General features: G+C 48.5%; 1 protein-coding gene across 3 annotated transcripts; it reads right to left on the bottom strand.

The window, feature by feature from the left end:
- Window positions 1-1,093: 1,093 nt before the first annotated feature.
- On the bottom strand, window positions 1,094-24,175 carry LOC133276332 (CMP-N-acetylneuraminate-beta-galactosamide-alpha-2,3-sialyltransferase 2-like). 3 transcript variants are annotated; one of them, XM_061467058.1, is made up of 7 exons: window positions 24,107-24,175; window positions 5,862-6,618; window positions 5,559-5,752; window positions 5,002-5,181; window positions 4,776-4,821; window positions 4,500-4,619; window positions 2,657-4,157 (listed from the first exon to the last, which is right to left on the bottom strand). In XM_061467058.1, the coding sequence occupies exons 2-7, from the start codon at window positions 6,192-6,194 to the stop codon at window positions 3,984-3,986; spliced, it is 1,047 nt and encodes a 348-aa protein (XP_061323042.1). In that variant the 5' UTR covers window positions 6,195-6,618; window positions 24,107-24,175; the 3' UTR covers window positions 2,657-3,983. The 3 variants fall into 3 exon arrangements, with proteins under 3 accessions (XP_061323043.1, XP_061323042.1, XP_061323041.1); XM_061467059.1 differs by lacking the exons at window positions 2,657-4,157; window positions 24,107-24,175 and adding an exon at window positions 1,094-1,722 and having other exon boundaries at window positions 5,862-7,098; XM_061467057.1 differs by lacking the exon at window positions 24,107-24,175 and having other exon boundaries at window positions 5,862-7,096.
- Between the last annotated feature and the right edge of the window lie 1,928 nt (window positions 24,176-26,103).

Below are 26,103 nucleotides of genomic sequence, written 5' to 3'. Positions count from 1 at the left end.
TTTTGTGTATAAAATCACCTGTATTTACTTGCCAGTTGCTAATAAGAAATTACACCTTGTATAGATTTGTCACTTGTAAAAGAGATGTTAGAGTATGGAAATTTGCAGTAGCTGCTAGAAAATGCTAAGGCAAAAGCTGGAAAGATTCTAATACAATGGTAGTGTTATAAAGCAGGTAATGGAACAAATTAAGAGGGGGGGAGAATTCCACTGGTAAGAAATTTCTTTGGCTATTCCCTCGCTGCCACCAGCATCTTCAACATGCTGCTGCACCCTGTAATAGTTACTCTGCTAATGTAAATTTGTGTGTGCCTTGCTGTAGTATCAACTTGTTACTGGATGAAGCAGGTGAAACTGTGCATTGACAACAAGGTGCAAGGACTGAGGCTGACAAAAGGCCTGCTACCACAATCAAGGGCAAGACTGGGTTGGCCTCTGTGTTTGCCACCAAGAAGAACCTTTAGCCCCGCTGTTGGCTGCAACCCAGCAGGCATGGAGCGGTGGGGACACAAGCCATGCCAGACCTTGATGTGAAGGATGGCCTCCCCTGCTATCAGAGAGCCATACAGTAGAAAAAAGGGGCAGGCCCAGCAGCCTGTAGTCAGCATATGTTGGAGATATGATCTAGCCCAAATCCCCTGCTCCAGTAGAGTCATCCAAAACATATATAAAACAAAAAGGGGGAGATGTGGAGGCAGTGTTCTCTCAGGAGAATGGATCATTGGTACATAAATTCTGAATAATCCTGAAAGATACAGCAAGGCCATGAGAGGCCTGAGGAAGCCTAAACTAGCAAGATAAGAAGAAGCTGGAATTCACTGAGTTAATGAGACCTGTGGACTGTTGGCAAGCTTTCGAGGTCAAGTTCTCGCACCTGTGCTTAACCAATTATATGTTAGCCACTAAGGGTCTTCAAGACATGTATCCAATCATAATATGCCAAATCACTTTAAGTGCATGTAAGAAATAGTATATAAGGGGTTAAGGCTTTGTAATAAACGGCTTTTGTCTAATCACATTGATCTCTGACTGAGTCCATATATTTTATGCGGCAGTCCAGTCTTTGGTGGTGGGAGCTGGGACCTCTTTTTTTAGCGTCCAGAGAGGGTCAGGAGAGCTGTATCAGACATGGATGCAGGGTGTAGGTGAGCTGTGGCATCCCCTAATGGTGGGCTCTGGCCAGAGCAATGGTGTTGGTGCTCTGCTGCTGGGCACCCAGGCTAGCTCCTGCTCTGCTGCATGGGTGCAAGTCACAACTGGTGGCTGATGTCCAGCCCAGCAGCAGCCCTAACAGAGAGAAGAGAGGAGAGCAGGACATCCTCCCAGCCCCACCAATCCTCCTGCTCCCTTTCCCTCCCCTCCTGAAGTGGAAGGTGTCCCTGCCCATGGCAGGGGGCTGGAACTGAATGAGCTTTAAGGTCCCTTCCAATCCAAACCATTCTATGATTGAAATGTAGTGTGTCTTGAACTAAAATACATTTCTAAATCGATGTCTTGCCTCCTCTTGAGGGATTTGTTGGAGGTGTCATTGCAGGAATTGCTTCTTGCTGCTCCGGTTGGTGTTTGTGGGCTGGTGTGTCCTCAGTCCCACTCTCCACCCCTAGCCCATTACCCTGGTAAAGACAAAGCAATGTGGTGGCCTGGAGAGAGCACAGGGTGCTCCGTAAATGTGACAGTCCTCACAAAGCTGTTCTGTCTTCTTGCTTTTAGAAGATGGAGTGTCTGGAAAGGAAAGCAACAGAGGGAAGAAAACCCACTTCAGTGTTTCAGATTTTGAGGACTCCTGGACCTTAAAGGTCTTTTCCAACCTAGTTGATTCTATGATTCTACGATTCTACGTTAGCAGGCAGGGCTACTAGAAGGAAAACACAGAGCAGTTCTGATGCATGGGTTTTTATTGTTTTCTTTTTTTTTTAAGTTGTTTTAAGACAGTTGTGTGCAGAAATCTCCATGTACACAGAAGCTACAGGTGAAGGCAACTGCCTGCTCCCAGCCCTAGCTTAGAGCACTAGTGTCTCTTACGCTCCTGGTGGGGTGGGAGGTGATGGGTGCTCCATCAGGCACCATGTGATGAAGACAAAGCCTTGGCCCTTCTTCCCTGCCCGTAGCCTCTGCCTGACATCTCCTCTATGTACAGTATAGTGGTGTTCATCACGACAGCTCCCCACTGGCTGTGCAGCATCCTCCTCCTGCACCTGGTCAGTGGCTGCTCTGCCAGAAAAACAGAAGGCTCAAGTCCTAGTGGGACATCTTAAATAACAGTAACTGTTTAAAAAGGGGGAAGGAAATCAGCCCCCAAAATACTGTCAGGATAGCAAGGAGCCACAAGCATGCCAGACGCCATCACTGTGCTGCCAGTGGGTTTGGTACCCAGCACCTCTGCTCACCCTGTGATTGTCCTGCCTGGCCCTGGTCAGACTCATCAAGCTGGATTTGGACTCTCCAGCCAAATGGTGACCTGGATGTGTCTGTGTCCCCCCTACAGCACTTCCCAGCTGAGAGCCAGCCCTGTGCAAGGAGAGAAGTGGGTCTGACTGCTAGATAAATCAACCAAGTCCCCTCTGCTGGTACAGGAGAGGGCACAGCCTGGTGCAGCAGACAGGAGATGGTCAAGGCACTCATTGTTGCTTGTGGTTTTGTGGGTTTTAGTTTTCTTCCGCTAAAAAAACAGGGGGAAACCAACCCAGGAAGGTGGAGACCTGGGCTTGCTGCAATCTGCCTCTGTGTCCCAGGGTGGGGTTTGGAGCTGGTCACAGCAGTTGCAAGTCATGCAGCTCATGCTGGGGCGGCACCGCTTCCACCAAAACCCATCATGAAACTCAGGGGTTTAAAGCCCTGTGCACAGAAAAGATGAATTTCCCCAGCCCAGGGGATGCTCAGTGCCTGCTCCAGGTGACCCAAACCCTTGTGTTTCACGATTGCAGAAAGAAACCTCAGAAAAAAAAGAAAACCCTGAAAATTGACCAAACCAAAGCAGAGAAACAGGTAAGAGGATGCTGCAGGAAAGCCCGATACAAAAGGGTAAAAAAATATCTCCAAGCCCCAAAAAACTCCATTGTGATTGTTCCTCAAACTATTGCAACTAGGGATCTGGTCCTGCAGCCCCTGCCCCAGTCCTGGCACCCTGGTGCTTGTGCCACCACTGTGCCGAAGCACCCAGTACTGTCACCAACCATGTAGGCCGAGGGTCCCTCTATGGGAGACTTTTTCATGGTTGCCTTTTTCTTGAGCTTTCCAGCATCTCCTAATAAAAAACAACAAAAAACCCCCAACAACCCATCTGCCTGTTTGACCCAAATAATGCGGTTTTGATTCCATTTCTGGGGAGGCACTTCCCTTCTCCATCTCCCTGGGTAGAGGAGTAGGGATGCCCAGCCCCAAAGCCGGGATTCCTGTCCATCTCTCAGCCTGGCCATGCCAGCAGCCACCAGCCCACAGCAGAGCATCAGTGATGGTCAGCTTCCCACAGCCACCAGCTCCCCATGATGGGTCTATGTGATGCAGCTACAGCAGGATGTACTTGTGTGTGTTGGGAGGAAACCTTCCCCAGGGAAGTGATGGCAGCAGCTGCCCCAGGTGGGTAAAAAATCCCATATCAAAATAAAGGAAGAAAGAAGCAGCTGGCTCCACTGGCAAAGCTGCTTGCCACCAGGTCTCCCTCAGCCCAGATATGATGCTCGAGTGTTCCCTAAAGTCACCCAGCTTTGGTGGCTGGGGTAGGGGGTTCTTGTTTTAAAAAGAGCAGCATTTGGTTTGACTGTAAAGAGATGCAAGCTGGCCACCTCTGCCATCAGTCACTGATTGTGTTTACAAATCCTTTTTTATCCAGGTTTCTTAATAATAATAATTAAAAAAAAGTCTCCTTTAGCTCTGAACCTGACTGGGTGCTGGAGGCACCGAGCATGGCTAGTCTGGCTCTGTTGGTGGCACAGGGCTGTGCTGCCCAGCTGGTGCCGTGGGGAGAGCCAAGAGCTGGGGCAGGCTCAGTTCCCCCGGTACACCTCTATCTTGCTGGTTTTGGCCAGCATGTCAATGATGTGTGCCTCAAAGTCGGCATCATGCACTCCTGTCTTCCTGAACTCCCCGGCGTAGCGGTTGTTTTCCCAGTAGTGGTGCCAGTTGCCCCGGCTGTCAGCGCCAAATCCGAAGACGTTCACCTGCATCAGTGAGAAAGGGGGTAAGCCAGCCCTGACCCCCACAACAGGCTGGGGACCCCCCTTTGGTTGAGCATCCACTGCACTTCTGGGATTTCACACCATACATTCCTCTGGCCTTTGTATTACTCAAGGGTGCCCAGCAGCACAAGGGTGCCCATCATCATTGTCAGGCAGGTCACCCATCCAGTTGTCAGGCAACTGGAGCAAGTGAAACTGCTGTGGTTGGTCCCAAAGAAGCCACCTTCCTCCTTAACCCCTCAAGGTTCAGGGTCCCAGCAACCACAGCCTGTGCCAGCCAGGACCCAGCAGCCCAGAGGAGGACCTCAAAGAGCTATCACCCACCTCATCGCAGACGTGGAGGGCAAAGAAGAGCACCAGCATGCCAGTAGAGGGGTAGCGCCCATGGTGTTCTGTCCAGCGATCGTGGATGTACTTGAAGAAGGCAGGGTTGTAGATCTGCACCTGGGAGAACACACTGGGGTTAGTGCTAGAGCCGTCCACACTCCCTTCAGCATCAGCACCCCAAGAAGTAGCACCAAGACTCCAGGAGGGGATGGGGTGACAGGGGCCATGGCCAAACAGGTGCTCATCTCAGCAGTAGGGGTGAGCCTTCCTTACCTTTTCTTTGTCCACCCCCAGAAAAGGCTTCACAGGTGCGTATGTACTGGGAAGAAAGCAGAGAGGCAGATGAGCAACTGGGGGTCCCATGTTGTCCAATCCCAGGCTCAGCTGCCAGCCATTGGGATGCTCTGGGAGAAAGGAACTGAGGGAGTAACCCAGGGGATATGCCCCTGTGGTAGGTGAGTGACCAGTCCAATGCTGCTGGTGCTGGCTGGGTACTTACAACCTGATCTGGCCGGTGGAGAGGGCACTGGCAATCCAGAGTAGGTCCAGGGTTTTGAAGGGCACCAGCACAAAGCTGACATTGGCGGGCAGGTTCTTGGCACTCTCGGGGTACATGAAGTGGTGTGTGGTCCGACCACCCACATCACCCTCAAAACCCACTGTGGGGGCCTGGTTCATCCTGGGGAGAGAGCGGGGAAGGTGACACTCCCCTCCCAGCCACCCTGTCCCTTGCAGATGACACAGGTGTCCCCTGTGACCTGCTGAATGCTGCCAAGGGGCAGTTTCCCAGCCTGCTGATGCTTAGGGTGCTGGGATGAGCTGGTGGTCCTCCAATTCAGCCCAGGGGAGGTGGCAGGGCTGGACCCATTCCAGCACCCAGCAGAACCCATGATGGGCTTCTTGACTGAGCAGCTGGAGCAGGGACAACCCCCTGGCACCTCCAGACTTGGAGATGCTTCTGCAGTGACCAATGCGAGCTCAACACCCACTGGTGCTGCCAGCATCACCCTGTGCCTCTGTGCTGGCTGTGGGGCTGAGTGGGTCCCCTGTCCTCACCGCATGATGAAGTCGTGCCTGTCAATCTCCGGCCCATAACCAGAGCCTCGTAGGTTGCCTGAGTTGCCAACCACGGCGCAGCGGCGGCAGCGGTGCGGGTCACGGGAGCGGTAGGGATCCTCGCCTGGCACGATCTGGAAGAGCTTGCTCAGGACCTTGTGTGTATTGTGGGACTTGAACTGGGGCTGCAGCATCTGCAAGGGGTGGAGGAGGGTGGGGTGTCATCAGCCAGTGGAGGACAAAGCTGTGCCCCCTGTGCCAGAGGTGTGGAAGACCCATGAGGGGGCCCATCCCCTTGCTCACCATCCACCACCTCTGGACGTCGGGTGGCAGGTCCATGTTGTCCTTGGTCCACACTGGGGACACGGTGCCATCGTAGCGCCCATCAAACCAGTCAGCAGCCCCAGCCTTGTCGGCTGGGCAGCGGTGGCAGGTGCAGCCCAGGGGATATGGGCTCCCCTTGCTGAGCTGCTGCATGCCAGTGTAGCCAGACACCAGCTTCACCTGGTGGATGCTACCCAGCCCACCAGGGTCCAGGTAGGCGGTGCTGTGGTGGGAGTAGGTGAAAAGGAGGGACATGATGAAGATGAGCAGGAAGGCAATTGAGAGGAAGCAGAAGCGCAATGAGTACTTCATGGTTGGCAGACGGCTGAGCCAGGGAGGGCACCCGCTCTGGCATAGGACTGGGGCATAGGGTGCAGGATGGTGTTAGCTGGCCAGCGAGGCTCTCGATGGGACACAGAGCTTCAGCTCACTGCGGTGGCTACAGGGGGGGAGATGTGGACCCCCTAATAGCCACCATGCTGGGCTCCTACTTGTCGGGCTGCAGCTTTCCATCCACGTGGTCTGGCCACAGTGAGAGCATGTGCTGCTGGGCACAGAGTCTGGTACACTTGGCACACCAGCCTCAGCCGCGTTACCATGCCTCGGCAGTGACTCCAGGTCCAGGTCCTGGCTGGCTTTCAGCTGAGACAGTGCTCATTGTCCCCGGGGTTTAGCTGATCTGCTGACATGCTGCCCTCCACCACTGTCTCAGGAACATGGCCACTGCAAGACCGGCCTGGAGTGGGAAGGAAGGGATGGTGATGCACATGACAGAGCTGGGGGGTGCACCAAGCAGGAGGGTGCTGAGGGGCTGAAGAGTTTGTTAATTCCATGTTGAGCTTTGCAAAATGCCACCCAACACATCCCCAAAGGGGACAAGCTGGTGCAAAGCAAGCAGAGATGCTCCATGCTGACAGCACTGGGGGAGCTCCCAGGCTGTGCCCTCTGCCAAATAAAGGGTGAGCCATGAACTTGCCTCTGGAGCCGAACAAGCGGCTCCTTTCTCAGGCTCAATCCTCCTCCTCTACCAAGCCACAAGCAGCCCCTCCAAAACCCTCTTCACTGGCTGCTGCCACCAACAGGAAACAGCCATGTCACAACCCCACGGGTGTCCCACCAGGTACCAATGCTAGTGGCTGTTGTCCCCCCTCCATGTGGCAGAATCCCTCAGGGAAGGTCACTGTTGAAGGCTTGTGAGCCTGATGGGAAAAAAATAACTGGGGTAGAGGTGCTGGCATCTGCGCCTGGGGAGGGAGGGGAGGAGCTGGGGGGGGCAAAGCCAAACCCTCCTCCTCAGGCAAAAAAAAAACACAAGTAGCCGAAAATCCCCTTTTAAGACAGCTGCTGAGATGGGATAGGGTCCATCACCCCAAAAAGGAGAGGAAGATACCAGGACAGGATCCTCCCATGGCAGCATCATCGCCATAGCTCAGCCCTGGCCCAAATTAAGCCAGAGCAGAAGCCAGCAGCACTAATTACGACTTATCAGGCACCAGGATGCCTCTTTCCCATTAAAAAATATCCTGTGGAAGAGCATAGAATCATAGAACAGATAGGATTGGAAAGGACCTCAAGATCATCAAGTTCCAACACCCCTGCCATGGGCAGGGACACCGCACACTAAACCATCTCACCCAAGGTTCTGTCCAACCTGGCCTTGAACACTGCCAGGGATGGAGCATTCACAACTTCCCTGGGCAACCTATTCCAGTGCCTCACCACCCTAACAGGAAAGAATTTCCTCCTTATATCCAATCTAAACTTCCCCTGTTTAAGTTTGAACCTGTTACCCCTTGTCCTATCACTACAGTCCCTAATGAAGAGTTCCTCCCCAGCATCCCTATAGTCCCCCGTCAGATACTGGAAGGCTGCTATGAGGTCTCCACACAGACTTCTCTTCTTCAGGCTGAACAGCCCCAACTTTCTCAGCCTATCTTCATATGGGAGGTGCTCCAGTCCCCTGATCATCCTCATGGCCCTTCTCTGGACTTGTTCCAACAGTTCCATGTCCTTTTTATGTTGAGGACACCAGAACTGCACACAATACTCCAGGTAAGGTCTCACAAGAGCAGAGTAAAGGGGCAGAATCACCTCCTTCGACTGCTGGTCACGCTCCTTTTGATGCAGCCCAGGATATGGTTGGCTTTCTGGGCTGCAAGCGCACACTGCCTGCTCATGTTCATTTCCTCATCAACCAACACCCCCAAGTCCTTCTCCGCAGGGCTGCTCTGAATCTCTTCTTTGCCCAACCTGTAGCTGTTCCTGGGATTGCCCCCACCCAGGTGTAGGACCTTGCACTTGTCATGATTAAACTTCATGAGGTTGGCATCAGCCCACCTCACAAGCGTGTTGAGGTCCCTCTGGATGGCATTCCTCTCCTCCATCGTATCAACCTAACCACACAGCTTGGTGTCATCGGCAAACTTGCTGAGGGTGCACTCAATCCCACTGTCCATGTCACCCACAAAGATGTTGAACAAGACAGGTCCCAACACCGATCCCTGAGGGACACCACTTGTTACTGGTCTCTTGCTGGACATTGAGCCATTGACGACAACTCTTTGTGTGTAGCCATCCAGCCAGTTCTTTATCCACTGAGTGGTCCATCCATCAAATTGATGTCTCTCCAATTTAGAGACAAGGATGTCGTGTGGGACAGTGTTGAACGCTTTGCACAAGCCCACGTAGATGACATCAACTGCTCTGCCCCTGTCCATCAGTTCTGTAGCCCCATCATAGAAGGCCACCAAATTGGTCAGGCAGGATTTCCCCTTAGTGAAGCCATGCTGGCTGTCACCAACCACCTTGTTGTTTTTCATGTGCCTTAGCACACCTTCGAGGAGAACCTGTTCCAAGATTTTGCCAGGCACAGAGGTGAGACTGACTGGTCTGTAATTCCCTGGGTCTTCCATTTTCCCCTTCTTGAAAATGGGGGTTATATTTCCCTTTTTCCAGACGTCGGGAGCTTCACCCGACTGCCAGGATTTTTCAAATATGATGGACAGTGGCTTAGCAACTTCATTCGCCAGCTCCTTCAGGACCCACGGATGGATTTCATCAGGCCCTATGGACTTGTGTACGTTCAGTTTTTTAAGACGGTCTCAAACCAGATCCTCTCCTATAGTGGGCCCAAGGTCTTTATTCTCACAGTCACTGCATCTACCTTCCAAGACTTGGGTGGTGTGGTCAGAGCCTTTGCCAGTGAAGACCGAGGCAAAGAAGTCATTCAGAACCTCAGCCTTCTCCAAATCCTGTGTAGCTAGCTCTCCCGAGAGGAGGGGAAGCCAGGAGGGGGGGGAACTGGGAGGGTAACAGAATGTCTCCTTCACAGGTTGACCACCCGAGAAGGAGAAAAAAGATGTGTAATTGCTAAGCACTTCTATTATATACCTCCCAAAGTATAAAGGCGGTGACCACACTGGGGACATAAGCCAGATCAGTTTCATAATCAATGATTCTATGGTATTATAAGTCATTACCATAAAGTACAATGAGACAAAAACCTTAGCCCAAGACCCACACTTGAAAAACACTAATACAGCAAATACCGGATGGAAGTAAGGTACGATATACTCAAAATGTGAGATCAAGAGGAGCAACCTTGAGAGCCAATAAATCAGTATTGTAACGAGTTACTATTAATCCGGACAGATCTGTCGTTCATCGTTGGGCACCAAAAAGAACTGTCGTGGTTTAAACCCTAGCCAGATAGCTTGTTCAGTCACTCCCAGTGAGTAGTGCCAGGCTGGAAGCAATCAAGGCTCCCCCCCCCCCCCCAGAGCTCTCCCTTTCCCCACTCCTGAAGGGATGGGGAGGAGGATCGAGAGAGTGCAACTCCCACAGGTTGAGACAAGAACAGTCCAGCAAACAATGTACAACACAAACCACCACCGCTACCACCAACGACAACAATGATAAGAGAAAATAACAGGGGAAGAGAATACAATATCACCCGCCAAGAAATGAGTCTGACCCCGAAGCCCGTGTCCTTCTGGGTAACTCCCAGTTACCCCCCCACCCCGGGCATGACGTGCTGTGGTATGGAATACCTCTTTGGCTAGTTTGGGTCAGGTGTCCTGTTTCTGCTTCCTCCCGGCTTCCCCTCCTCCCTGGCAGAGCATGAGCCTCACAAAGTCCCTGGTTAGGGTAAACATTACTTAGCAACAACTGAAAACATCGGTATCAGCACTATTCCCAGGCTGAAGTCAAAACACAGCGCTGCACCAGCTACCAAGGAGAAAAATTGACTGCTACTGCTAAACCCAGGACAGTTTCCTGAGGGGGCCTACGTTCTCCCTTGTCTGTTTTTTATTTTCTATGTACCTGTAGAATCCCTTCCTGTTATCCTTAACATCCCTAGCCAAGTTTAATTCTAACTGGGACTTAGCTTTCCTAACCTGGTCCCTAGCTTCCCAGACAACATCCCTGTACTCTTCCCAGGCTGCCTGTCCTTCCTTCCACCTTTTATAGGCCTCATTTTTCCCTCCAAGTTTCCTCAGCAGCTCCTTATCCATCCAAGGAGGTCTCCTGGCCCTCCTGCTGCACTTCTAGTTGGGATGCAACACTCCTGAGCCTGTAGCAGGTGATCCCTGAATATCAACCAACAGTCTTGGCCCCCCTGCCCTCTAGGGCTATATCCCATGGAACCTTACTAAGCAGGTTCCTGAAGAGGCCAAAGTCTGCTCTCTTGAAGTCCAGGGCAGTGAGCTTGCTGCATGCTCTTCTCACTGACCTGAGGATGAAGATGCCATCTTTCTTCCTGGGGATGGAGGCTGCTGAGCCCCTCCCCCAGAAAAAGGTCTTTTCTGGGATGGGGGAGACCTAAGCATGGCCCAAAAAATTCCCCCCCACAGCCCATTGCACAGACAGCTCCTGACCAAATCATTATTAACCCACTATCAAGTGTTTGTCCAAGGGGTGATAGTCTTTAAAGAGCCAGAAAATGGGTGCACATCCCTAGCATGATTGTTGTCCAAGTCTATTCCCTGTCTCCAGGGGGGTTTAATATGCCTCCATGGTGCACACATGGCCAGTGAGCAACTGCAACGAGTTTTTGGGTTGCTGCCAGTAGAAAACGCAGAGGTGGTTGTTAACGGAGGAGTTGCATCAAGGGGAGTTTGGGATAAACCCAGTGAAAAGCTCTATATTCCCACAGGGTACACCATGCTGGAAGGTTTCAGAGTTAAAAGGCAATTTTGGGCTCTTTTTAGCTGTGTCATGTTGGGGACAACAAGCAGGATGGGCTGACCCCCCTTCCCCTGCTCCCGCCACTCTCCATCCCACAGGGCTTTTTAAAGACTAAAGGAAATCAGCTATCATGTGCCCATGGTATTTTTGCTCCTGGTGAAAGGGGGAAAAATCCCTTTCCATCTCCCCAGCCCAGCCACATCCTGCCTGCTGCATCCTGGCATCTGGAGGACATTTTTTTGGGGACCTCCCAGAGCTGCCCCCAGTGGAAAACCATCCTCCAGTCCAGCATCCTTAAATCCCAGGGGCTCAAGTCATCCCTTCCCTAACAGAAGATGGCAGCTGTTGCCGTCTGCACCAGTCCTCATAGACCCCGGCAGGGACACGGCACCTACACATCCATCCACATCCCAGGATTAACCATACCCTCCCTGACAGCTCTCAAAGTCCAACCCAACCTGCCACCGCCAAATTAAATCCTGCCAGACAGGGGCATTGCAGAGGCTCTTTGCAGCAGGATTTGATGTTTCCTTCTTAAAATAACAGGGGATTTGGGGATTTCTTCCATTGTGAGTGAGCCCAGCAACTCAGCAATACCACTAAATGTCCTCCCACTTCCAAATTCATCCCCAGATCTCCCTAATTGCCCACTAAAGACCATGGGCTCATCAAACAGGAGTTTCTCTTTGATTGCAAGAGATAATGAAGCAAGGCTATTAAAAGGGCCTGGCAAATCTCTTCACTGCTTTTACATTTGGATGATTTCTTCCAATCATATAATCTTTCCTTTTGGGATGTATAATGTTTAATTTCAGGATGAATGCTGGAGTGATGTGACCAACAGCCCTGTGGCCTGGAGGATGTCTTTCACTTTCCCATCGGCTCTAACACCATCAAGCCCATCCCCAACACGGCTTTTTCTTTAGGTCTTTTCGGCTTTGATTGATCATTTCTAAGATATCCTGAGGCACTGATTTCCTTGCTGGTAAATGCCAGGGTGGGCATAGGAAGGACCTGTCACCCTGCTTGGGGCCAGGAGAGAAGGGGCACAGAGGAGCAGAGGCAGTGCTGCCCACACCAGCTGCTGCTCCTCACAGGAATGCTGGGGCTGGGAATTCCCCCAGGAGTCATCAGGAAATGCACCCCTAGGTGTCCAGGTGCCACCTATCCCATGGCCCTTGTGCAGGGATGAAATCTCTGCCACCAGCAAACCAGTGACCAGATGCAGGAGCTGTGCCTGGCTTCTGTAGGTGGAAGAGGGAGCAGCACACAAGGATGGCTCCATCCTGGACCAGCATCTCTCTTGCTATCATGGGTGGGAAAAATGAGATTTAGGGATTTTTTCTTTAACAGGGAAGAGAGCTGAGTCTTCTCCCACTCCTTCAGCCCCAGGCAGAAAGAAACAGAGTGGTGATCTGTTCTTGTTTCAGACCTGGCTTCAGTGAGCAGAATTACTGCAAAAACTCATAAAACCCCTCAAATTTGCTTTTTTTCCATGGCCCAAGTGGTTGTCTGACGTCGCAGCACACACACCACCCCCCCAGGTGCTGCTTTAGCCAGGGCTGACAGCTTGCATCAGCTTGGAATGGCAACCGGCAATCTGCCAGGGGCAGCATAGTAAGGGGCCATGCTCCCATCCTTCTGCATCACTTGGCTTCCAAAATCAAACTGAGACCAAGCAAGAAAAGCGTGATCAATTAAAAAGGTCCTTTCCTGCATTGTCCATCCAGAGGGATCATCTTTTTCCCCTTTTATCTTTTTTTCCTCTCTGGAAGGTGTATGGGAGAGGGAGTAAACTCGTTGGTGGAAGGATGTTTCTCTCAGCTATTAAGTGATGCTATGAAGACTGACAGCACCAGGGATTAACAGGAGAAGCCAATTTCATGGGTTAAATCATTGCCACCACCTGACAGCAGCAAGGACTCAGTAACTTATTCTTCATACTTTTAATTAATCATACTCTTATCAGCCAGCTCAATCAGCTAATGGAGCCCAGATAATTGGTTGCTGGCCATGGCAACAATTCTAGGGTTTCCTCATGCCCAGAATCTGGAGGGGTTATTTCAGGCTCATCCCTCAGCACTGGGATGGGGCCAGGAAAGAGCATGGGAGGCCAAATCCCCAGCATAGAACTGGGATGGAGCTAATCACCACCGAGGCTATTTCCTGTGAGATTTGGGGGCACAAGGGAGGTGCCAGCAAATGGGTAAGCTCAGAAAGGGATGCTCCCACCCTTGTGGTTGAATGGGGATCGCAGGGACCAGTCCAGCAACATCCCAAGTCCCTGCACTCCAGGGGGGTTGATAAGACCAAGGCCACACTCACTGTGTGGCCTCATTACACCCAGGTCCCTGCATTGGGAGCAGAAGCCTTCTCTCTGAGGTAGGACAGGAAGGGAGAGGAGAGGAACTTGCTGCTCAGTCTGATGCAGCGGAGAAACTCTGCCCCCTGGCCCTGAATGCCTGCAGAGATGGTCAGAGCCAAGGGGCAGACCCAGCCCTGCTGCCCTGCGCACCCAGGCACCCACCCTAGAGGCTCCAGTTTGCACCAACTGCCTCACTGCTGGGTACCACTGAGTTGGGTACCATCACGCCACCAGATTGGGTACCAACAGGTTGGGTGCCACCAGGTCGGGTGCCACCAGGTCATGTACCACTCAGGTACCACTTGGGTTGGGTACCACTAAGCCATCAGGTCAGGTACCACCAAACCACTGGGTCACAGACCAGCAGGTTTCGTACCACCAGGTATAGGTACCACCAAACCACCAGGTCAAGTACCACCAAGCCACTGGGACACGTACCACCAGATTAAATACCACCAGGACACCAGGTCATGTACCACCACATCAGATACCACTGGTCTGGATAACACTGAGCAGCTGGGCTAAGGGCTGGCTAGCAGATAGGGTTGCCAGCCAGCCCTGGCAGAGCAGAGGAGGCAGAGCCCAGGGCTCACCACCACCTGCTGCCTCCTCTCCCCTGTCCCCCCTCCAGCTCCTCATGCAAAGCCACCAGGCCCTGCAGGAAGCTCACATTTCCATCTCTTCCTCCCATGGCCACAAAGCTGGGGTCAGCAGGGTCTGCCTGGTCCGTGCCCCACTTCCTGACTGCCACAACAGGGCTGCATGCCATGAACACCACAAAACTGGTGTCCCCATCCTCAGCCACATGCAAGGATGTGGCCACACTGCAGTCAGGCATGGTCCCCAGCAAGGGCAGGGCTCCTGCTCCTCTCCAGCACACAGCAGGGAGGGAACTGCTTCCCCTCCGCCGCCACAGCTTATTTCTCAGCCATTAGGTTCATGATCCATGCTTCACCAGGAAAATATGTGCAAGAGTGCAGGATGGGCCAATGCCAGGCTGGGGAGCTGACTCCAACCATAGCCTTTTGCCCAGGGCAGGCGAGCAATGATGCAGCCCCCCCCCCCCCATCCCTCTCCCTGGGGCTCAGCTGCTCCAAGGATAGGAGGTGGTAGAAACCTAAAGGCTTTGAGGACTGGCTGATGGGTGCTGTGACCCAAAGCTCCCCTCTCTCCCCGTGGACACAACCTGAGCAGAGAACTGCAAACTACTTTGCTTGTGTGTGGCACTGAGAGGGCCTTGAACTTGTTAGGAAAATTGTACCTAGGAGATTTCATCTCAAGGATGTTAGGAAAGGCTCCACCACTGATTCCAGAACAGCACAGCAACTGCAGGGGACTCCCATCAGATGTAAAATTAGAGCAGCACCCAGCATGGAAACCCAACTTCTCCTTTCTTCTAGCCAGGGCTCTGCTCAGACACTTAGAAGAGGGAGCATTTGCATGCTCCTAATTAGCCCAATTATAGCTGCAGTTCAAAGGTCCCTTGCTGGGAACATGGTGGCATCCAAGGCAAAGTGACTGCACCTTGCTCTGGTTTCCCAAGAGTGACTGTTGTGGGGCTTACTTTAGAGCCCCATCACTGTAAGGAAAAAATACAGATCCATATATCACACATGCACATATATATACATATATATATATAAAAATTGGTTTTATATATTCACCATTCATCCATGTGTGAATTTGTGAACATCTTTGGAAACTTTGCCACAGAGCTGAGGCCCACGTTTCTTGCAGTCTCCAAAAAAGCTTTCAGGAGATGCCAACAGCAAAGAGCAACATGGAACTGAGAAATTCCCCAGAGCCTGACATGGAGTTTCCCGGCCTCTCCTACCACATCCCAAGCCCCCGGGGACTGGTAGGCTCCGATAAATCACAGCTCACTGGGAAGCACCAAAGCCAGCAAAGCCCCTAGAGAGCAATTAGCAGTTTGCACACTTGCAAGAATTAAATGCAGTGGGAGGAGATGAGAGCCATTAAGCTGCTGTGGCCTCGGTATGGGCCAAGCTGGGGCAGCATCTGGAGTGCCAAGAGCTGGTGGGAAAACCATTTCACCCTTGAAACCTGTCTCAAAAGGTATGAGTTTGGAATTATTTGGCCATGAAAATCCAAGCCCAAGTCAGTTCCCCCAGTGTGTAGCTGCTGGGGCTCTCATCTCCCTCTTCCTCTCCTCCTCTCGATTGCTGCCAAATGGGGACAAGCAGACAGATGAACAGGCACATGCCGAGATGAGGAGGCACAGAAGCACAAAATGCAATCAGTTCTAAGTAATGTTAAGTTTGATGGCTTTGTAATGGAAAATAACTGTGGTGCTTGAAGGTAGTTGACATAGTTTCAGGTCCTTAGGACCTTAGTACAAAAGGTGTAAGAAAAGCAGAATAGAAAAACAGGACCTGGGGATGGGGAGTATCTGGGACTAGCAGATATCCAGGATAGGAGCAGTTTAACTGATAAGTAGAAGGACAGGATGATTGCTATGTCTGTAATGTCAATTAAGCTGGTTATGAAGATTGTTGGGAAAAGTAAACGACCCTTAAAGACCACCACCACATTTTTGTATGCATGCCGGAAAATTTCTGGAAAATGATGTAATATGCCCAGTGACCATATAAGGATGGCCTGCATGGCAATATGGGGACACACGTTAGGAGGAGCTATCCTCCGTGTCTCCCGGTGCCGCAATAAAGAATACACCCACAAGAAGCAGAGAGCATCTTGTGGTTTGGGTCCTGCAAGACGCAGTGGGTGTCTTGTAGAAAAGGTTTTGAATTTTACTGGTATTTGACTTATGTTGGGGCTTGTTATAGTTATGATTTTGGTCTTGTGATTTTGGTATTGGGGACAGACTGCTATAAATGCGTTATTAATTGTTGTCTCTGTTTCAAGTGTTGTAATTGTGTGGAGTGTCTATTTTGTGGCTTGTTATAGTGATGATTTTGGTCTTGTGATTTTGGTATTGGTGACAGGTTGTTATAACTGTTAATTGTTCTTTTGATACAGTTTTAGTCTCTGCCTCAAGTGTTGTAAGTGTGTGGAGTGTGTCTGTGGGATTCTGTGTGTGTATGTGTGAATGCGATATTGATAATGGGAAATTAGCAGAGTGAAGAGATCTTGAAAAAGAGTCCTTTAGGGTGCATTTTGGCATATTGGAAAGAATTGGGAGGGTTTCCTGGGGGCTCAGTAAATAAGAAAACGTTGGTGAAATATTGTAACCAATGCTGGCCGTTGTATACTCTGGGGGATCAGGAGAAATGGCCTAAAAATGGAACTCTGAATTATAATACATTGTTACAATTAATGTTGGTTTTGAGGCAGCAGGGAAAATGGGATGAAGTGATGTATGCAGATACGTTTTTCACTTTAAGTAACCACCCAGAGTGGCAGACAGAATATGAAATTAATACAGCTCTGCCAGATCCCTAACTTTGGCTTTGGAAAAGTACAGGGAAAAACAGAAAGCTAAGCTGGAGAGATGTTGTTCAGCCTGTGATACTGGGGAAAGATGTTTAAAGTTAAAAAAGAAAAAAAACAAAAAAACAAAAAAAAACCCAACCAAACATAGTAGTCAGGAAGATAGGTTGGGGGATTATGTATCACAGGTACCTCTGAGAGGAGTATTCTCGGCATCTGCCTTATCTGTTGTTGATCAGGAGGAAGAGGTTGCTGTCACTGGCAACAGAGCAGAAGGACTTGAGAATGTTAAAGAAGTGTGGAGAGTGTATTGGATTCAGAAACATGTAGAGAAGAAAGAGCTGAGTCGTGCTATAGGCACAGCTAGAGTGCCTGCTTTGGGACAAGTTGAAACTGGTGGAGGGACAAATGTGAGAGGATGAGGCAGAGGTAGAGGAGGAATGACAAGCAGAGGTGAGAAACTGAATTCTCCTGTGGGATGGGATCAGTGTGCATACTGTAAGGAGTTCGGATGTTGGAAGTGAGACTGCCCTGGGGGCAGTGCCATGGGGTGGCTCCAGTGACTGAATTGGAACTAGACTGACAGGGACCTGGGGAATCTACCCTAGCAGATCCACTGATTAAATTAAAATGAGGAACTAGAGGAAATAAAGTGGAATTTTTAAGCAGATACAGGAGCAACTTATTTGGTGTTAAATCAGAGGGAAAAGAATTTGTTACAGATGTGGGAGCTACTGGCCACCAAGAAAAAGAAAAAAAAAAAAAGGAAACAAAAACAAAGAAAAGCATTCTTTCAGAAACCTTTAGAGAATAAATTGGGAAAACAAATAGGAATGCATAAATTTTTATACATGCCAAATCCTTCAAAATTCTTTATTAGGGCAAGAAGCAACATTTAAAGAAGGCAAAATGGAATTAAGAGTCAAAACCGATAAATTAATTGAAGTTTTGAGTTTATCTTTAATTCAACAGAAAAGCAAACAGGAGGACATCCCTGAAATAGAAGAAATCCTTAATCAGATATATTTGGGAGTATAGGCATCTGAAGTTCCAGGTAAGGTGAAAAAATGCTTTGCCTGTTAAAGTAGAAATAAAAGGGGGGGCTGCCCAATTAGAATTAAACAATATCCCTTAAAATTGGATGATCAAAAGGGAAACAAAAAAATAATTTTTAAAAAAACATTCATTATTAATTGAATGTGAATCAGAATATAATACTCCTATCTTGCCATTAAAGAAATCCGATGGAAAAAGTTACAGATTAGTTAAAGATCTCAGAGCAATCAACAAAATTGTGGAGGATATTCATCCAGTAGTAGCTAATCTGTATACCTTATTGACTAAACTGAATACTAATCAGGAGCGGTTTACCATTCTGGACTTAAAGGATGCATTTTTCTGTCTGCCCCTGGCCAAAGAAAGTCAAAATTTATTTGCTTTTGAATGGGAAAACCCTGAAATAGGAAGAAGGACACAGCTCAGCTGTGGGGTGTTACCTCAAGGATTTAAAAACAGTGGGATGATTTTTGGAAATCAATTGGCACGAGAATTAGAATTCTGGGATGCACCCACCCAGACAGGACCTTTACTACAGTATGTGGACGACCTGTTAATTGCTACCAAAACTGAGAAAGAATGTGTACAATGGACTGTAGAATTGTTAAACTTTCTGGGTCTAAATGGATACCGGGTATCTAAATTGAAGGCTCAACTAATTCGAACTCGAGTATTTTATTTAGGATGCAAAATAACAGGAGGACAACCAGAACTTGGAGCAGCTAAGAAGGAAGCAATCTGCCAAACACCACGACCATCCACAGTTAAAGATCTCCAGACATTTCTGGGAATGACAGGATGGTGTTGACTCTGGATCCATGATTATGGTATTCTGGTAAGACCCTTATATGAGCTGCTAAAAGAAAATCCAAACTTTCTAAAATGGACAGATCAAGCTGAAGAAGCATTTCAAAGTTTAAAGACAGAACTCATGAGAGCTCCAGCTCTGGAGCTCCTGGACATAACCGAACACTTTTGGATATATTTCTACAAGAAACAGTGAATAGCCTTGAGAGTTTTGGCTCAAAGATTGGGACCTTATAAAAGAGCAGTGGCCTATTTTTCAAAACAACTGGATGAAACAAGTAAAGGCTGCCCTGGATGCCTGAGAGCAGTGGCAGCAGTTATCTTAAACATCCAAGAGGCCTGAAAATTTACACTGGGACAAAAGATCACCGTGTTAGTAACACATGCAGTATCAACAGTCCTAGAACAAAAAGGTACACATTGGCTATTGCCATCACGTTTCTTGAAGTATCAAGCCATGCTAGTAGAACTGGATGATGTGGAAATTGTGATCACAAATGTTGTGAATCCAGCATCTTTCCTTCAGGAGACCCCTACCAAACAGCTGACTCACGATTGCTTGGCCACTATAGAGACAGTATATTCGAGCTGACCAGATCTGGAGGAGCCTCTGGAGGGTGCAGATTCCTGGTACAACAATGGCAGCAGCTTTGTTAAAGATGGTAAATGAAGAGCAGGGTATGCCATAACTACAACTTCAAAGGTAATAGAAGCTAAACCTTTACCCTCTAACACCTCAGCACAAAAGGCAGAAATAATAGCCTTGACTAGAGCCTTGGAGTTGGCAAAGGACAAGCGGATAAACATATGGACTGATTCCAAATATGCCTTTGGTGTAGGTCATGCACATGGAGCAATTTGGAAAGAAGGAGGACTTTTAAATACCCAGGGAAGACAAATTAAACATGCAACGGAAATTCTACGATTGTTAGAAACTGTACAATTACCCAATGAAGTGGCTATCATACACTGTAAAGGACATCAAAGAGGTAACTCTGATCAAGAGATTGGAAATAATTTGGCTGATCGTGAGGCTAAACAGGCAGCAGAAAGAGTTGAGGTGATGTCCTTAATTCCTGACGGTAAACTGGTAATTGAGCAAAATAAACCTAGGTACTCTAAAGAAGATATGAAACTAACTGAAGACTTGGAAGGACAGGAAAATGAAAAGGGTTGGATAAAAATGCCTGATGGGCAAGGAGTGATCCCCTATAATCAATTATGGAAGTTGATACAAGAAGAACATAACAAAACACACTGGGGAAGTAATGCCTTGTATAAACATTTAAACAAACAGATCATAGGAAGAAATTTATATACCACAGTGCAATTAGTGACAAAACAATGTCAACTATGTCTGAAAAACAACCCTAAGACTGAAAACAGGAATCAGGTAGGGACAAATGGAAAATGGAATTATCCGGGACAACAGCAGCAAATAGATTTTTCTGAATTACCTAGAAAAGAAGGTTATCGATATTTGTTGGTGTTAACGAATACTTTTACAGGCTGGCCAGAAGCATTCCCTTGTAGGATCAATAATGCAAAACAAGTGATTAAAACATTATTAAATGATATAATACCTTGGTTTGGAGTACCAGAGGCAATTTCTTCTGACAGCGGCTTGCACTTTAGCGCAAAATAGTTACAAGAAATTAGCAAAAAAATTAGAAATTGATTGGCAACTACATGTTCCATATAGGCCTCAGGACAGTGGGCAAGTAGAAAAGATGGTTCATCTGATAAAACAACAGACTGGCGAAATATGTCAGGAAATGAATTAATATTGCTACCAAGCCTTACCACTGGCTCTATTAAGAATGCGAACTAAACCTCAGTCAAAAGAAGAGGCTATCCCATGTAAAATTTTATATGGAAAACCATATCAGTCCCAGTTTAAAGGAGAAAGTCTTCTGGAAGTAGGAGAAGGCTATCTCTGAGAGTTTCTTGTCAATCTGGGAAAACAATTAGAAGAAATAGGAGAATACTGGGGAAAAGAGCAAGAGGCGTGAATTATCCAACTCACACTTTTAGATCCAGAGACTGAGTTTCTGTTAAGAATTTTTTAGGAGATTCTCTACAAGAGAAGTGGAGCGAACTGTACCAGATAATATTGACTACCTTTACAGAAGTGAAGATAAAGGAACAACCTGCTTGGATAAATTATTCAAGAACCAGAAACACATCAGAACCAAGAAAAAGTATGGTGCGTTGAGTCTTCAGGACCCACACATATGAGACTACATTGATCATAATTTGGACTTGTATAATAATAGGTGTAGAAGCATGGAATCAAAATCTATATCTGAGATTGATACAAAATGTTACTAATGTCTTAAACAAGAGTGATTGTTGGATCTGTACTCAGCTACCTAAATCAGGAGAGAGACTGCGTTTTCCTTTAATTGGCCTCCCTATCCCCTTTAAGACAAATTGGAATAGATTATGGAGAGATCTTCTTTATACCGACAAGGGCCATACAAATTGATAGGTTTTAAGGATACAAGCCTCAAATATGTCAGAAGTTAAATGTGTAACCACTAAAAAAAAACTCTTAATCAAGGCAACATGTCAGTAGGAAATTACCCATATTGCAGCTGGGCAATGTAAATATCTCAGCTGCAATTGAGGAAATGGGAAATCAAACTACTGATGCTATTCTAGCAATACAAGAAGAAATAACCAGCCTGTCTAAAGTAGTGCTCCAAAATAGAATGGCATTAGATATACTGTTAGCATCCCAAGGAGGAGTTTGTTCTGTAGTCAATGATAGCTGTTGTTCCTATATAGATCAAAGTGGAAGAATTACTACTGATCTAAAGGAAATGTGGAAACAAGTTAAAATATTTCATGAGGTGGGGCAGGACAATACTGCATGGGGATTTGAAGAAAATTTGGGAAAAATTAACATCATGGGTACCCAATCTCACCTGGTTCAGACAGTTGTTTTTTTACTGTATTTGTAATAATAGGAATGGTTGTAATTACATGCAGAACAGTCCAATGCTCCTTTTGGTGTTGCAAACAAACCATGATGAACTATGACGAATGGAAGAGAAACAAAATTAAGCATCAAATAGAGACAGGAAAATACTTCAGGAAACTTTAAATAAAAATGAAATATCTCAGTTGCAAAAGAATTTGCAATAGGACAAGTAAAAGGGGGCACTGAAGAATGCGGTTGATTGAAGAATAGGGTTGTAAATAAGTAGCCTCAAGAACGTTAGGCTTTGTTAGCAACTATAGAGAAAATGAAAATTACTAAGATAAGCTTTGCCAGAACCACCTGGTGGTTACTGATATGATAATGATCCTACAACAAAGTGATGAAGAAATAACCACCAGGGGTCGAAAAGCCCACTACCACATTTTTGTATGCATACAGGAGGCACTGTCTAAGAAGTATGATGTATGTGATCTAATGAATAAGTATGTTTAAGGACAATATAATCACAGCCTGGTTGATGCCTGGGATACATGTTAGGAGGAGCTATCCCCCGTGTCTCATGGTGCCGCAATAAAGAATACCTGCTTGTCAACTTAAAACTTTGTTGGCGAGTTCCTGGAGTTTTCTCCAAATCAATTAGAAAAAGAAATGAAATTTAAGCATCAAGTAGAAACAGGAAACTATTTCAAAAAGACTCTAGATGGCAATGGTAGTATATGAAATTTTGCAAAAGAATTTGCAACAGGACAGAAAAAGGGAGGATTTGAGACAAGGAGGCACAAAAGCACAAAATGCAATCAGTTCTAAGTAATGTTAAGTTTGATGGCTTTGTAATGGAAAATAACTGTGGTGCTTGAAGGTAGTTGACATAGTTTCAGGTCCTTAGGACCTTAGTACAAAAGGTGTAAGAAAAGCAGAATAGAAAAACAGGACCTGGGGATGGGGAGTATCTGGGACTAGCAGATATCCAGGATAGGAGCAGTTTAACTGATAAGTAGAAGGACAGGATGATTGTTATGTCTGTAATGTCAATTAAGCTGGTTATGAAGATTGTTGGGAAAAGTAAACAACCCTTAAAGACCATCATCACATTTTTGTATGCATGCCGGAAATTTTCTGGAAAATGATGTAATATGCCCAGTGACCACATAAGGACGGCTTGTATAGCAATACAGGAACACACGTTAGGAGGAGCTATCCCTCGTGTCTCCTGGGGCCACAATAAAGAATACCTGCTTGTCAACCTGAAACTGTTGGCAAGTTTGTTCCTGGAGTTTTCTCCAAATCAGTTCATGGCGGGTTGCAGGGGGTGGCAGCTTCCTCTTCCCGCCCCAAGCATCACCGCTGTGGATGCAACATCTGGCTATAATAAAAGGGGAAGCAAAAGGCAAACCAAGCCCAAAGCGCTGAGCAACTTCCCATCGGAGCTCACCACCCCAGGATGGCTGAGATGTGGCTAGAGCTACTCTACTGGAAACAGGGGATCCCGAGGTAACGGGGCAAAACTGCCTCTGTCAGCAAGCATGGAACCTATGTGTCTTCCCAGAGGGAAGCTCAGCAAGTTTTAGAGGTCTAGTTATTTGGTTTCACCCAGCTATGTTTTTTCCTTGTTTGCAGGATGTAACATGACCCTTTATCCCTTCCAAGCTTCCCACCACCCAAACAACATCCTCAGACCCCAAAATCCTCCTGCTGGGATGGGGAACCCTCACTCTGGGGAAATATTTGTGAGCTTTGCAACTGGAGGCCCAGCAGAACCTCACCTTCTCAGCAGCACCCTAGTCCCCAGCATGTGTGGGGACCCCTTGCATTGCCAGGCCCTGAAAGCTGGGCTCCAGCACCCTGACAGCCATGCCTTGGCCAGGAAGACACCCCATAACCCCGGCCGGTTGAAGGCTGATCAGACATGTCCCTGCTCAATGAGTCTCCTAGCCTGTCCCCAGAGCCCCTCGTGCTGTGTTTATGAAATCCTGGCTGCCACTACCCAGTCAAGGTGTGTCACGCAGCCATGTGTCACTCTGCTGCTGAGGGGCCTCGCGTGCACATTGGCACTGCTGGGGACTGGGGGCACCCCCAGCCAGCTCTCTCCTACCCCTCCGGTCCCCTCTGTGGACACCCTAGCTCTGCCCCTGGCACCCTCCCGGCGTTCGGACCCCTCGCAGCACCCCGGCTGGAGAGGGCAGCTCCCCGGGGAGTACCCCCACTCCCGGAACCCTCTTCCAGGGCCGATCATCCTCCAGGGGCAGAAACCGGGGGCTGTGGACAGCGCATCCTGCCAGGAGCCAGCACGGCAGGGCTTGGGCCAGCATCCGGGATCAGCGCATCCTCCCCGGGCCTGATCCCAGTGCACCCGGGGCGCGTACTCACCCAGTACTGGGGCAGCTCCCAGTAACCTTTCCCGGGGCGTACCCCGCGGTCCTCCCGCCCTAGGCCCGCTTTCCGCTGCGGTACCTGGCTCGGCTCCGGCACAGCCCCGCCGCCGGGGGCACACGGGCCCTTCCGCTACTGCTGCTGCTGCTGCTGCTGCTGCTGCTGCTGCTGCTGCTGCCGCCACCGCCCGCCGCGCCGCGCCGCGCCCTCCGCATCGTGCGGGGCCGGGCTGTGCCGCGCCGCGCCGTGCTGCCGGCAGGGCCCGGCAAGCCTGGGAGATGTAGTCCCCGGCCGCCCGGCGGGGCTTGTGGGACTTGTAGGAGGAGAGCTCACCTGGCCCACAGGCGTCTTAGGTGTCTGTCCCAGTGTACAGCCCGGAGCATTGCAACCCCCCGGGCATCTCCCCTGTGGAGAAGGACTTGGGGGTGTTGGTCGATGAGAAAATGAACATGAGCAGGCAGTGTGCGCTCGCAGCCCAGAAAGCCAACCATATCCTGGGCTGTATCAAAAGGAGCATGACCAGCAGGTCGAAGGAGGTGATCCTGCCCCTCTACTCTGCTCTCATTATACCTCACTTGGAGTATTGTGTACAGTTATGGTGTCCTTAACATAAGAAGGACATGGAACTGTTGGAAAAAGTCCAGAGGAGGGCCACGAGGATGATCAGGGGACTGGAGCACCTCCTGTATGAAGACAGACTGAGAAAGTTGGGGCTGCTCAGCCTGGAGAAGAGAAGCTGCATAGAGACCTCATAGCAGCCTTCCAGTATCTGAAGGGGGCCTACAAGGATGCTGGGGAGGGACTCTTCATTAGTGACTGTAGTGACAGTGTTAGTAATGGTTAAAATTATATGCCAAATAATCATATGAAATAAAGGAGATAATTATATTCAAAAAATCTGTTAATCAGTGGAAGGGTTTTTATATATTAGAAAAGTTAAGAACTAGTTGAAATTTTGCTATTGTGAATCTTAGTTACTCTATAACTAGACATTACAATGGTAGCCACAGTAATAAAACTAACATAGCCATATATGGAAAAGGGTATATGAAGTAGATTTAGGAGAGTATTGTGAAACTCTACCGAAGCAGAACTCACAAACATACCAGGAGTAGTCAAGTGAAAATAAGAGAATGCTGGCATCCAGACAATGGTTGGGACATGTCCAAGGAACAGAAAGGAGAACAGGACAAGCTGAGGAAGACTTCTTACTTCATCTGAGGAAGACTCCTTACTTCATCAGGACGACCACCAGAGGAGGCTGCGCAAGCGCAGAAGAGGCTGATGTCGTAATAGACTGATGTGGCAATCCTTGATGCATATGTATTAGTTAATGATGTAATCTATATTGAATATGTATTAGTTGCGAAATTCTTAGTGTATAAATTGCGAACGCGATGTGACGAGGTTGGAATCAGATTTGGGTGCGTACCCCTGATTCCCAGAGCCTTAATAAAGCACCTCATATAACCATCCCGGTGGTTATGTGTATATCTCCACGCTAACATTTTGGTGACCCAGATGGGACCTCGCAGTCACTGCTGAGGCGGATAGCGTCTTGATCCTGCTCCAGCCGGCACCGAGAGCTTCTCGGGGAGCCATTAGCCGCGACTGACCTCTACTGCTCACAACGGACTTCTGACATGGTAAGAAGGTGCTTTTCTAATTTGGTTACGGTACCGATCCTTGATAACGTATGGTGTACCGACTTCTGATAAAGCCTTCCTGTTAGATGCGGCGAAAGCTGCATTTGGTTTGGCAAAGTCTGGTCTGGTAAAGCCTGCCTGTTAGATGCGGTGAAAGCTGCGCTTGGTTGGGCAGGGAGCTCCCAGGGTAAGCCTAGGCACCGTCCGTTAGACAGTGACGAAAGTCCTGTGGGTTCGGCAAAAATTTGGTTTGGTATTGGTTTTATGCTGCAGGAACAGCGTGGGTAAAAGTGCTGTAATATAAGCAGTGTAAAGGAGCTTGTCCTTTAGGAATTTTTGTATTTACAAAATGCCTTCTATTCCCAAATCATCCCCTTTAGGCTGCCTTTTAAGCCATTGGAAAGAAGGGGGATTTGGGCAAAGCATGCGGAA

This window comes from Pezoporus flaviventris, unplaced genomic scaffold, assembly GCF_033815535.1.
Source record: "Pezoporus flaviventris isolate CSIRO_AGI_PZ_B2104156 unplaced genomic scaffold, CSIRO_AGI_Pfla_v1 ptg000044l, whole genome shotgun sequence".
In the NCBI taxonomy this organism is placed as follows: Eukaryota; Metazoa; Chordata; class Aves; order Psittaciformes; family Psittacidae; genus Pezoporus; species Pezoporus flaviventris.
Note: the sequence above shows the minus strand (reverse complement) of the source record. Positions and strands in the feature narration are given on the sequence as shown.

Bases quoted from the DNA above. Each gene is read 5' to 3' on its own strand.
- LOC133276332 (XM_061467058.1), bottom strand. From the start codon at position 6,194: ATGAAGTACTCATTGCGCTTCTGCTTCCTCTCAATTGCCTTCCTGCTC. The intron at 5,753-5,861 runs GTGAGCAAGGGG...CACCCCTTGCAG, and splicing joins ACGTCCAGAGGTGGTGGATG to ATGCTGCAGCCCCAGTTCAA. The intron at 4,158-4,499 runs GTGGGTGATAGC...TCACTGATGCAG, and splicing joins CCCTCCACGTCTGCGATGAG to GTGAACGTCTTCGGATTTGG.